The 12,927-nt window shown below is 32.1% G+C and overlaps 2 protein-coding genes across 5 annotated transcripts in view; both read right to left on the bottom strand.

The window, feature by feature from the left end:
- LOC107624826 (acid phosphatase 1) overlaps positions 1 to 466 on the bottom strand; it is a gene marked incomplete in the record, with an annotated part of 4,684 nt that extends 4,218 nt beyond the window's left edge. The window contains 1 exon segment of the mRNA XM_016327292.2: positions 1 to 466. Within this exon segment, the coding sequence (XP_016182778.1) occupies positions 1 to 280 (280 nt within the window).
- Positions 9,124 to 12,507, bottom strand: LOC107624825. Of its 4 annotated transcripts, none has more exons than XM_016327290.2 (3): positions 12,375 to 12,507; positions 12,188 to 12,283; positions 9,124 to 10,439 (listed from the first exon to the last, which is right to left on the bottom strand). In XM_016327290.2, exon 3 carries the CDS (start codon positions 10,419 to 10,421, stop codon positions 9,306 to 9,308), a length of 1,116 nt encoding a protein of 371 aa, XP_016182776.1. In that variant the 5' UTR covers positions 10,422 to 10,439; positions 12,188 to 12,283; positions 12,375 to 12,507; the 3' UTR covers positions 9,124 to 9,305. The 4 variants fall into 4 exon arrangements, with proteins under 4 accessions (XP_016182776.1, XP_020971037.1, XP_016182773.1 ...); XM_021115378.1 differs by lacking the exon at positions 12,188 to 12,283 and adding an exon at positions 11,132 to 11,197 and having other exon boundaries at positions 12,375 to 12,506; XM_016327287.2 differs by lacking the exon at positions 12,188 to 12,283.

Here is a 12,927-nt window from a genome sequence, read left to right as displayed (position 1 = left end):
TTTGGTTAACGATGAGGTTCATATCCTGCAGGTACTGACCACCAGTCATGTACTGCTGCACGTGATTGTAGCATTCCAGTGGCACTGTCCTCCACGACCGCACATTGTTCGCCTCCACTCCTAACCTCCAGCTCAAGCAATAACTGTCGTTGTTATCATTATCACTCTGCCTTTGTCTCCGTCTTCGCATCATCGCCTCCACCTTCGCCAGTGATGACATCAGCAAATACATCAGTGCCGCAAATGCTCGTCGTACCATCTTATTCGTCATTAACATCATCTTTAAATTTTGGTACAACAGAGGCAGGATGGAAAACAAATTTATTGAAAGAAAGACAGAAAGAAAGAAAATGAGGGGAAATTATTGATTAATGAAAAATGTGTGTAGTGGTGACGGAGTCCTACAGGTATAATTTCCATTAAGAATGATGCCACACTGATGACGAGCTCTCCACTCGTATTTATTGACATAACTCTGTATGCGTTGCGTCCATAGCGAAGTTTCATAGAAATCGAAAGGAAAAGGTGCGTATCTTTCCCTTTTTTATTTTTTAATTTTTTTTAAATTTAATAATATCTGAATTTTAATTGAATTATAATATAATTAATTTTGGTTAGACCATAGTTGACTCATTATAGATAAAAGTCCTTTGGCAATAATTTGTTTAGATTTTATTAATGGTGAATACTACGGTGCCTTTGAAATTATGTCTAACTTATTAAAAAAGGCAAATAGATAATATTTAATAAATTTTAAATATTTTATTTTTTACTTTTAAAAACAAGTTAGGCAATTTAGACACCATAATAAAAGGCACCATAAAACTCACCATAGATAAATTCCCATTTTATTTTTTTTATAGTCTTTATGTATTTTTTATATTCTCTTCCTTGCAAATAGGGAGGGCAAAACTCCCCGAGACGCAGGGATTCCTAGAGGAGAGATTTGACTGTGAAAAATTTTTTCTGTGGGGATGGAGACGGGAGACAAAATTCTCCCGAGGCAGGCGCGGGAATCCGCTAATCCCCGAAATCAATAAATTTACTGAATTGTCCTTAATAGTTTATTTCTCATATATGTTTTTTAGTTATTTCACACACATATAAACCCAAAACTCTTAATCCTCATTTGCATAACACTTCTTCAATATAGATCCTAACGCTGCTCATACTCTATCCAACTTTTCTGCAGTCATCCCCTCGTCACTCTCCCTCCTCACCATATCGTCACCATATCGTCACACCTCACGGTGCCATCACCCTCACTGCGTCGTGCTCTCTATTTGCAGCATTCCTTTCCATAACTTTGTCATCGTGTCCATTCTCCTTTTTGTTGCCGCGTCTTCCACCTCGTCCACTGCTCTGTCCTCTGGCTCGCCATTGCGCCTCTCACCGTGTCATTTTGAAAGAAAGTCACCATCTTGTTGTTTAGACTTTTTGTATAAAATCTTATTGTGTTTATATAGGATGGATACTTACAGTTCTATTCATATGGAAATTAATAAATAGTTAGAATTATCAGATAGAAGGAAAATGGAGTCTCCGCAGAAAATGAAACCCTATGAAAAATGGGGATGAAGAGCAATATTCTCCCACGGTAGAAAACGGAGACGGAGAATGAATCTGGGAGTGGAGATAGGAAACAGGGAGGTATGCCCTGCCCCTGACATCCCTACTTGCAAAGAGATATAATGAACAAGGCTTACCTCAAGTAGAGGTCTCACTTCGAATAATCCTAATCTTAGTATAAATAAATAAATAAATAATAGCAAACAATTCACTTTGAAACTTATTAATTCTATTAGAAAGAATAAATTAAATAAAAAAGAATCTCGTTAGGGAGTCAATGGAGTATTTGTACAATGTGTACAATGGGCTATTTATTTGGCCCAATATGAGTTAAAAATGTATTTGTACAATGTGTACAATGGGCTATTTATTTGGCCCAATATGAGTTAAAAAATAAACATCCAGAGTAAAATACTACTAATTTCTCAAATACAATACATCCATACTATTCAGAATAACTATATAGGTACCAGGAATAATAAACATGATATCTAAACATGATATCTTATTGAATCGAACATTCCAAATCTCCATTGTACACATTATACAGATATTCCATTGGTTCCCTATACTTCTCAAATATTATTTAGTCCTTTAGAAAATGAACAAACTTTAATAGTGAATTAATGAAATTTTTAACTTTATGTTTATTCTTTATTGATCATCAAATTTTAATTGGACGCGATATATAATATTAAAGTTTAGATCTCGTTTCGTTATGGAATAATTCGTTAATATATTAGTAGTTTTTATATTTTTAAAATTGAGTCATTTATAGAAATTAATAGGGACATAAAAAATGTTGTATAAAAATTAATTGAGTTATGTTATGTGTACACTAAAATCAGCTATTAAAGTTAGCCATCAATATAAAATATATGTTAGAATATAAATACATATTGAAAATAAATTAAATCATACATGTATTTTTTATTGAAATGAAGTTTAGAAAATCACCGTTGATACAAATTTTTATTTATAAATTTTAATTCAAACATATACATAGGTAGCTATGTGCATGGGATAGATGTCACTCTTCCACGTTTTCAAACGAACATGAATGGGCTGAGCTGAGTAGCAAGATGCATAGAGATGCTCCATCACCTTGTAACATGATGAGTTTGAAAAATTTTAAATTAATTTTTGTGATAACTAAACATTATTAATATAATTATTTATAAAATTATTAACTTGATATTAATTCATATTTGTTTAATTAATAATTCTGTTGATGTAGGTTTTTGCTGGGCTAAATAAATTGATCAGCCCAACATGAATTCATATATTCAGTCTTGGATATAAAAATGATAAATTGAGTGGCTGAAGCAATTTGTGGTTAATTGGGCCGAAAAGAAAAGAAAAGATCCTAAGCCCAACAAAATCAAATTTCAACCTTACGTAAATTTGTTATATGATTGTTGGCTGAAGAGTTTTTATAAATGGGCCAATTTAAAATATTGTTGCTACAAGCCCAATTAAATCTTTGCTACCTAAACCAAGACTTGGTTCGAAATCTACAATGAAAGAAAAGCAAAGCTCTAAGTTTCCAACGGACACGTCCAAAAAAAAAAAGTTTTCAACAGATCTCAATTTTTACCATGTGGTGAAATTCAAATTTCATTAAAGTGAAATTAATACATGCATGGAAACTATGAGAGAGAAATTGTCATTGATTTGATGGATGGCTTTAATGCCACACGCTACTCACGGAAGTAAAAGCAATCTCATTTCAATTAATTTGTTCAATTACATCTAATTGCTTTTCTTCTAGCTCTATTTTCTCTCTCATCTTTCTTCTACCTTCGGTCATATCTTTACAGAGAAAGCATGGAGGCTATGGCTAGACACCGAAGAGATGAAGATGCACGCTACAAGACCATCACAATGATGGCAAGAAAAAGAAAATTAAAAGTATGCTGTGGCTAAGATTCTCATTCACTTGTGGTAAGATTTAGTGAAGAGATCTTGGCTTCTCCATACCCAAAAATGAAAGAGAAGATTTCGGTCAGAGAAGAAGATCTTTGGAGAGGATGGCTTGACTCTGATGTTGCTTAACCATCACAGGAGGTAGCTACAGTGGCTACATGATGGAAGAGGCAGAGATTGGAGCAGATGAAGCTATCATCATCATGAAGCATCAAGGGCCAGAAGTTCATCTTGGAGAGTAAGGCAAGAATGAAGGGCTCGGATTGATGAAGATTGGTGACCAAGGAAGGACTAGAGGTAATTGCATGTTGGGTTTTGTATGGGTTATCTCTTCTCTCTCGCTGGCCGAACCGGTTCTGGTTGAAGAAGAAGAAGATTGGCTTGGTTTGTTTGGTTTCAACCTTGGAAGCTTCTCCCTATAAGTAAGGGTGAACAGTTAGGGTTTGATTCAAGGAAAAGAGTGAGCACAGAGTTCCTATAGCTCTCTAAACTAACAGAATTTCTTCTCCTTTAATGTATTTATTTTATAATTTTTCTGTTTAATTTTGTCATGTCTTGAGTCTCATGGAAAAGGCAAACAGTGAGGTTTGTATGAAAAATTTATAGAGCGAAAAAAGGCAGAGAGTGCAAAATTAAAAGAAAAAGCCATAGATGTTCTTAGAGGTCCTTTGTACATCTGTGTTGTGTTTCATGATTCTGTGAAAATCCCCTTGTAAGTTGGGTTAGCACTTTACAGTTGAAAGCTTGGCAGTGACCAAGTCAAGTTCAGTTTGGGATTAGATTCTGGACTTGTCCCGGATAGGAAGAGTAGTTCCTAGGGAGAATTGGTGTATGTAATCAAGAATGATCATAGTGAAATTCCATTATTGTTGTGATGGAAACTGGATGTAGGCTGCCTTGCACTTAGCAGCTGAACCAGGATATATCTTGGTGTAATTCTCTCTCTCTTCTACTCCATTTCTGTTTCTGCTGCGCAGGAGATAAAACTGAAAATATCTCGTGCTGATCGACGAGACAAAAAGAAAAGTCTCGTGGCTGGGTACGAGACAAAAAGACAAATAGTTTCCAGAAGCTATTTCAAGGCCAGCAAGTGTTATTGAGTAAAAAAGGGGGTTAAGATTCAACCCCCCTTCTCTTAGCCACTGAAAACCATCACAGTATGCAAAAAATATATAAGTATATATAATACATGTTTTAAATGTTTGTGGTATATGTTTGTGGTATAAAGAGTTAAAATACTATTTAAAAATTATTAGTTTATATTTTTAGAATGTTCAATTTAATTTGATATATTTTAATTTTATTTATTTAGTTATTAAATTAGACTTTATATTCATGGGTTTAGAATTTTCTTTATTTTAACTTAATAACAGGTTATAGAAACCTTCTGAACTAGAGTGACAATTAGATCTTTAAAAATGTTGATCTTAGACTAATTAGTTCTTAAAAAAAGTACTAATAAATTTCTCCAAAATAGCAAATGGTGGACATGTATGTCTTTCTGTCAATGAATAGTATAAAACGAAACCGAATTGTTTATGTATTTCGTTATTTACAGTGGAGCATATCTTGTTATTATTACATGAGCAGGAAAACGATGTAGTTTTAGACAGTGAAACATTTATTATCTTTTGAGTTTTCATATATCCTTTATTAATTGCTCTCTATTTACCACAAATCCTATCAAAACAAGTAAAGTTTCGTTCTAAAAATTGTTATCTACATGACTATCTTTCATAGATAGACATGTCAGAGTAATTAACAGAACATATAAGCATCACCATTAAATTTTAGTTGATGAATTGATAGAAGGACATCACATGTCCACTGTTTGCTATCCTGAAGAACCAAATTAGTACTTTTTTTTCTTTAGGGACTAATTAGTCCGAAGCCAAAATCTTCAAGGACTTAGTTGTCACTTTACTCAAACTATTATAATTGTTATATTGAGTGATTAGAAAATTGTCAAAATACTTCTTGATTTCGTGATAAAATCATTGTGTGGATAAATAAAGTTGAGTAAGTCTCTTTGGATAGAAGGTTGAATGAATCCTTTCGATTCAATTCCGAAACTATGGTGTGGACAAATTAAGTTGAGGAGTTCTTTTTTTATTATATCAAAAGATTAAATAAAAAGTAGAATGATTCTCTTTATATTCAATTTTAACCTATATTTTTATTTTTTATTTTAATTTTAATATTTTTTTATTCAATTTTAATTTTTGTCTTTTTTTTTATCTATTTTTTTTCTTTATCACTATGTTAGCAAATATGATCCAATTTAATCACTTTGAGATATTACACCCACCTAATTACCATTTAAAAATTATTTTGTGGATTGTTAAAGATCAAATAGTATTTTATATTTTATAACCAAATATGATCATGAGAATCAATTAAAAAAAATAATAACTGGGGTATTATTTTTAAGAGAAATTTTTTGGGATCATCAACTTTAGTATTTTTTTTATTATTATTTGATCAGCATAAATATTAAATTATTTTTAATAAATAAATTTTACTAATTAATGTATATTAAACTCTGAAAGATGTAAATGCAAACGGTATTAATTTATGTGTATAAAATTCTAATAAATATATAAATATAAATTATATGCTTCTTATGTGTAAAATGTCTATAAATATAGATACAAATTATTATTAAATAAATATTGATAAAAAATAATAATATTTACTGACAACGTAGTACTGTTCTATTTTTAATTTATCAAATTTAAACTAAAATATCACTTTATTATTGGTCAAATTATACTAATTTATCATAAAATATCACTCAAGTGTGGTGTAAATTATGAATAGGTCTTTTAATTTTTTTGATAAATAGATTGGTAGTGAACCTTTTGATTGTTGATGGTAATATCGAAGATGACTAAAGATTGATATGAACTTTGAGTTGTCAGCTGTTGTTTGCTGTTTTATTTTGTTTAATTTAACGCTCCATCTTATTGTGTTGAGCTCTTTTTACTTAAAGAAAATTATCGATCTACATAGTTTCAGAACTAACCTTTCTTTGACGGAATCTGAACTACTAAAGTTAAAATAAAAAAAATAGTAATTATCTAAATCAATTTTCGAAGACTTTATAGTAGATTTTTTAATTTTTAAGAAAAATAATAAACAAAATATCTCCAAAGTTTTATTCTAATATACAAATTAGTCTCAGTTTATTTTTCGACAAAATATTTATCCAAATGGCCAAATCAGTCCCCAAAAATTTTAACAGTGGACATTTTAGTCTAAAAAAATTAATACACAGATTAATTTTTAACTTTTTTTCTGTTAAACATAATAATTTCTGTTCATTTTCTGACATAATTCACTAAATTCTTCAAACATTTATTAGAAACAGAATATTTTTTTCGCTGTTACTATTGGCGGCTATTGTTGATTCTAAAATTTGAAAAAATTGAAAGAAAAAATATTTATAGAAGGAACCTTTGCTAATTTTTTTGTATTTTTTTTATTTTTTACGATATCATTCAATCAGGTGTTAAGTATATTTAAATTTTCTTATAAAAATTTGTTATTAGTCACAAATAAAATTCATAATTTTTGATATTTATTTAAATATACAGATGAGTGACCTACCTAAATTGGTTAATTGTTTTTTGTATTTACAAGTTGGGAAAAAGATATTTTATCAATTGCCAAATTTGCAAAGGAAAATACTAAAAACTGTAATGAACGTAACAGACAAAATGATGTCCGTGAATTAAAATTAGATTTGAGACAAAAGGTTATCAAAATAGTAAGGGACATATTGATATCCATATGTCATTGGCGGATACTAATATTGTTTACCAATACTTTTCGTACAAACAATACTCTTAATTTTTAAAACTCTAATATGACTCAAACTAAAATTCTTCATTTGAAACGTTACTCATCTTTACACGGAGATGTGAGATGGATAACTTATCGAAAATAGTTGAGATGGATAAGATTTTGTAATTTAATTTTAGGATGAAATTTTACTCTTTGACTCTTAACAATTTTATGAAATATTTTTCTATTTCTTAATAAAAATATAATTTATTGCGATTCCTATCTATTACTTCCGTCAGACATTCTGACCCTTCTGTCAATAGAAAGATTATAATCCCAACCCAACTCTTAATCATCACTAACATCTACTATTATTTTCTGTATTTTCTCTTTTTTTTTCTCCACCATTTCTGGCCACCAACATCCACTACCATTCTCTTTATTTGCTGCACCACTGCCATCATTTTTCTTCTTTTTGACCAAAGCAAAACCACGAAGTCATATCTCTCCCTTACTTCTTTATTCACCATCGGCAATCCCGCGCAGCTATTCTCTCTCTCTTTTTTTTCTCCTTATCTTCACAATTCCTCTCTCACTAGCTTGACCTGTCTCTATTTGGTTTCACACTAAATTCTAAATCTGCATCCTAAGTAGAAAACCTTACATTGAACAAATTAAAATACCGGTGCACCCATAATCACCAAATCACTCTTTTCACATAAAAATCGATACTTTAAGTAAATATTTATACTCAATCATCAGAATTTAAAAAAAGACAACTCGTAAGACCATATCCCAAACCAAATTTAAGTATTTAAAGAAATAAAATTACTCAATTAAAAAGAGGTGGCAATAGATTGGTGCAAAGAAGAAGAAGGAGGAAGTGACCGTGGATTGGTACAGCGATAACAGAGAATGATGGTGAATGTTAGTGATGATGGTGACCAAAAATAATGTTGAGGAGAAGGAGGGAGGAGAGTTGGCATGGTGGTATTCTGGTTCACATAGAGGAGGAGTAGAGGAGAAAAGAAAAGAAGAAGGGACAATTTGTCCATTAAATTGTTGACTTAGCTGTCCACTTAGACAATATCTCACAAAATTAATTGTTGGGGTCCCAATGGAATTATGTTTTCATTAAGGGACATAAAAAAATTTAGTAAATTTGTTAAGAGCCGGTTGAGGTTTCACTCTTTAGTTCCACAAACCACATTGGAATTGGAATCTCATAACAATTACAAATGATTACATTTAACAGATAATTCTCCCCCCTGGTTTGACACTTCTATGCTTTAAGCTAAGATTATGCCGAGGAGAGATTGGACTTTGCAGGTTTAGGTTGAGAAGAAATGTCTTCCTCTTTGATCAAAATGAGGTCGACCCTTTCTCGGTGGTGGCCTTAGCTACAGGAGTTCATTATGAATTTTCTAAAATTCACCTATCTATGATTTTTAATTAAGAAAAAAAGCAACTATAAATTTCACCCTTAGCTATTAGCCTATTAATAATATTTGGATGAATTTAACTAGCAGAATAAAAGTTTGAATTAATTTCACCGAGATGTTGCTAACAGTAATGGAAGTAGATTATCATTTTAAATCAAGTAATCAACATTATTATAATGATAGCAGTTCAGATTTTAAATTTATTACTTTAAAAAGGTCTTTATGCAACAAATACATTCAACTCAAAATTATGCAGGTAATATAATGGCAATGTAGAAAAACATTCCTTAAAAAGTTTTTAAGGTATCTCTTTTAGTTACATATGACTAACCCATTCAAATTCTATAATTTACATCATCCTCTATCTCTTCATTTTATAATATATAAAATAATTATAATGGATAAACTAATATAATATGTCAGTTGCATATATCAATACCCTTGAGCATGCACAAGAAAAACACCAAACTATATAGACAGTTAATGTCGCATATATAACATTCCATATAGCAGACAACTATGTTATTGAAACAAAACAGAGAAAGCACATATCATGGGACAATATAGAATTTCTGCTCTCGGCTATGGCAAAGCAGTTTTCCATGTAACCAAACTATTGGAATGATGCGCCAAGTCATACGCACCCACCTCTATGGCATCTAGCATCCTCAGATTTCTTGTCTTCACATTGTAACCAAAAATCAATGTCCTCAAAGAAGGTGCAAGAGTTGATTTAATAATTACTTCTTGGTTTACCCAAACACAGAAGAACTCAGATAGAACTTCATGGCCGTTGGGATAATTGAGATGCCCTATCTGATGATACAAAGTCCATTTTCCTGACTTTGGCTCAAATATGTATACTTGAAATCCTTGTTCTACAAAGACAATGGAAGAGAGATGATCCCCCATCTTTAGGTAATGCGGGTGCCATTGTAGCTCTTGGGGAAGCTGAAAAGTCTTAAATGTTTCCTTGGCAACATCCATCACAATCACTCTGCGCTCGGTTACCCAGTAGAGATCATAACCTCCGGTGTAAATTGGAATGCATTTAAAATCAAAGTCGCCGGATTCTGTACCAATTTTTCTCCATGAATTATCTATTCCAAGTCTTAAAACATACCAATGGCAAACAGAAACTCCAGCTTGCTTCTCTACATTAGCTGCAAACAACTTGAACTCTCCATGTGGAACACGGGCAATAGCACATGGAGGGTACATCAGGTTCTCTCCCCCTAGTAGATACGGAACTCTTTCCTCCTGATTGGTAACAGGGTTCGAAACATGAAGAGCTCCTGTAGAATATTGTAAAAATAGTGATAAGCCATCACAACTATTCAAAATCCGCCCTGGATATTTAGAACTTAAGCGGGTAACTTGATACGCTCCATTGTCTTTAAACTCTAGGAAGCGAGCACCATATGTTGGTCTTGTGCTCTGGAGGAAAACACCAGATTTTGCATGACGAAGGTGTGCATCAACAAATTGAGTTTTACAGATTATAGCAGCCCAAGCCTTACAAACTAACCTTGCACTTGAAAAGAGGAATGTAGCAGGAAGCCTAGTCAAGATATTAAAAAAGATTATGTCTTCAGTGAGGCAGACTGTACTAGCAACATTCTGTTGCCTTTTGTCCTGAGATTGAGAGCAACTACAGGAGCAGATGTCTGTCGCATTAACATCCTTCTGCTTGTCCATATTATAGTGTTTTAATCACTGCATTTTCGCCAAAAATATAAATTAAACTAATAATAGTTTATACCATTGATCAAACGATCAAATAAATTATTTAGATTTGCATCGAGTACTCAATTAGCAAAATCAGAAACCACCGTAAAAATTGAGAAGATCTCATTCCCATAGCAAAGGTATAGTATTTGGAAATAATTATAAGTTAACCATCAAGAAAACTTCCACTAATGTTTCCAGATTGGCATAGCATAAGCCGTGCATGCTGTAAAACACAATATCATCAAGTTACCCAGCAAATTCAAACACCAGAGAAGAAGCCAACAAAAGCAGTACCACTCTTCCCTTATACACTGACCAATTTATCTTGAACACTTATACCACTCTTACATTACCAGGCTAAGGCTACTATTTTTTCTTTTTCTATTTTTACCCCTATACAGAAAGAGAAGGAAGTAGCAAGTACTTTGAGAAACCCATCCTGGGGATTGAGAAACTAAAACAGTAATTCAAGAAGAAGAAGAAGAACAATAACAAACAACAAAGTCCTTATCCACAAGGTGGGGTCTACTAAATGGATATGCCATTGTGTCTTCTAAGACAGCAAAACAAAACCAAAGAAGCAGGAAAATGGGAATGAAGCAAGGCCGCCCAATCCAATTTTAAACCAGAGATGGAAACTTCCAGTAAACAACAAAAGTGAATTCAGATCAACCAACCACAATGCTTCACACTTGTCTGATCATGATAAGGTTTCCAAGCTAGCAAGCCATAAGTTGGTATATCTACTTCAACAAAATAATTGTAAAGTTCAATTTGTTGAAAGTGATGAAGAACCTTCTGAAATAAAAAAAGAATACTATGTGCTAGTGCAGATAGATCTATCATATTTTGTACACAATTTGGTATCACTAATCCAGTTATGCACTAAGTGTATCAGCCAATATCAAGCAAAGCTGCTATATATTGTGGCATTTGACCTAATTCAGTTGGTCTTGAACATTAGTTTTCCAATGTTTAAAAGCCCCAGCAGAAAAGTCTAAGAATGTTTCAAATGCCACATACCACTCAAAGTTGTATTATCAAACTCCAATATCTTAAACAGGAAACCTAGAAAGTTTCAAATGGAGGAGAATAGGACTATCTATGAAGGTGCTTGTTAAAAAAGAGTTATAGAGTCAGACACTATGCTAATATATACTAATGTGCTTGTATGCAGTCGATATTGTCCTCCACATGATGTTTAATACTTTTTCAGAAGCACTGAAATTCAAGACTTCGGTTATTGTAGCAAAACTCGCTGCACAAACGAAAAGTGCAAAAAGGAACACAAATCAAAGAAAAGTGGCAGATTGCTTCATTTCACAACAACTAAACAAACAGGATCTCAATATTCAAGAAAATTTCATTGCATGCCCCTTAGCTGGTAGAGCATAGAGAACTTGAAGCTATCATCAAGGAACAATGGACTTAAGCTGTAATAGCGAGTGCTCTATCTTATAGTTATTATTGAGCTTGATTTGTGAATGACACAGAGTACTATTTTCACATGCATCAAAATAATCCTCTTTGGGAATTGAAGAACATAGAGAACCCATTCATAAGCTGTTGAATTGTTAGACACGATTGAAATATTATATGGAACAATAGAGACCTAACATGCATGAATCTACAACAGCATATATTATCTATTGAATTGGCATAACACTCATTCAAAAAAGAAGAAACATTTTATGTCAGAACTTTGCCCCAAATCCCATCCCACAAACGCACACCTTTTGACCGTACTTGAAAGGATTCATCAAATGCAATTTCCCAGAGTTAATTAACCCTTAATTTGTCGCAAAAATCATGAGACGAAGGGGAAAAAACTACAATAAAAAAGGTAAATAGCAGTAAGATGGTTAGTGAATCATTGAAGGTGAGAGAAGGGTAGAAATTGGGGCGAGAAAGAGAAGGAACCTGCATTTGATTTTGAGGAAGGAAGGGGAAGCCAATTGCAGAAAGGTAAAGTTTGGAGAGAAGAGAAGAATGTCAACCAGCAACGTCGAATGTCTGTCCGAAGCCCGGCTAAAATACCAATGTGCTAATGTTTGGCTCTTATAAAACCTAGAGTAAATCAATGTATATAATTAAAGAATGAAAAAGTATACGCACAATTAAAATATTAAATAATATGAATAATATATCGGATGTTTATTTTATTAAGTATATGGATGATTATTTTAATATTAAAATTTAAATAGTTAATTTAAAAGTGTAATGTGTTTTTATTTGATTGGTGATTGTTCATGTTGTTTAAGATGGTCATTGTTTATCTAGCACTCCCTTTAAAGAATTAGCTTGTAAAAGATTTTATTTGATAAATATTTGTGCGAATATTTACATAATTACTAGTATTTGTGACCGTTTTATTAAATTGTGGGAATATAAATTTTTTGAATTATGTTAGTTTTGTTTTAATATAAAATATTTTTATTGAATTAAAATATTCAGAAAAAACGTTATTTGATAT

The sequence above is a fragment of the Arachis ipaensis genome, chromosome B02 (assembly GCF_000816755.2).
Source record: "Arachis ipaensis cultivar K30076 chromosome B02, Araip1.1, whole genome shotgun sequence".
In the NCBI taxonomy this organism is placed as follows: Eukaryota; Viridiplantae; Streptophyta; class Magnoliopsida; order Fabales; family Fabaceae; genus Arachis; species Arachis ipaensis.
The sequence above is the reverse complement of the archived record's forward strand: the minus strand, read 5'-3'. Positions and strand labels throughout refer to the sequence as shown.

What these genes read in the sequence shown, in the direction of transcription:
- LOC107624825 (XM_016327290.2), bottom strand. Translation starts at nt 10,421, where the DNA reads ATGGACAAGCAGAAGGATGTTAATGCGACAGACATCTGCTCCTGTAGT.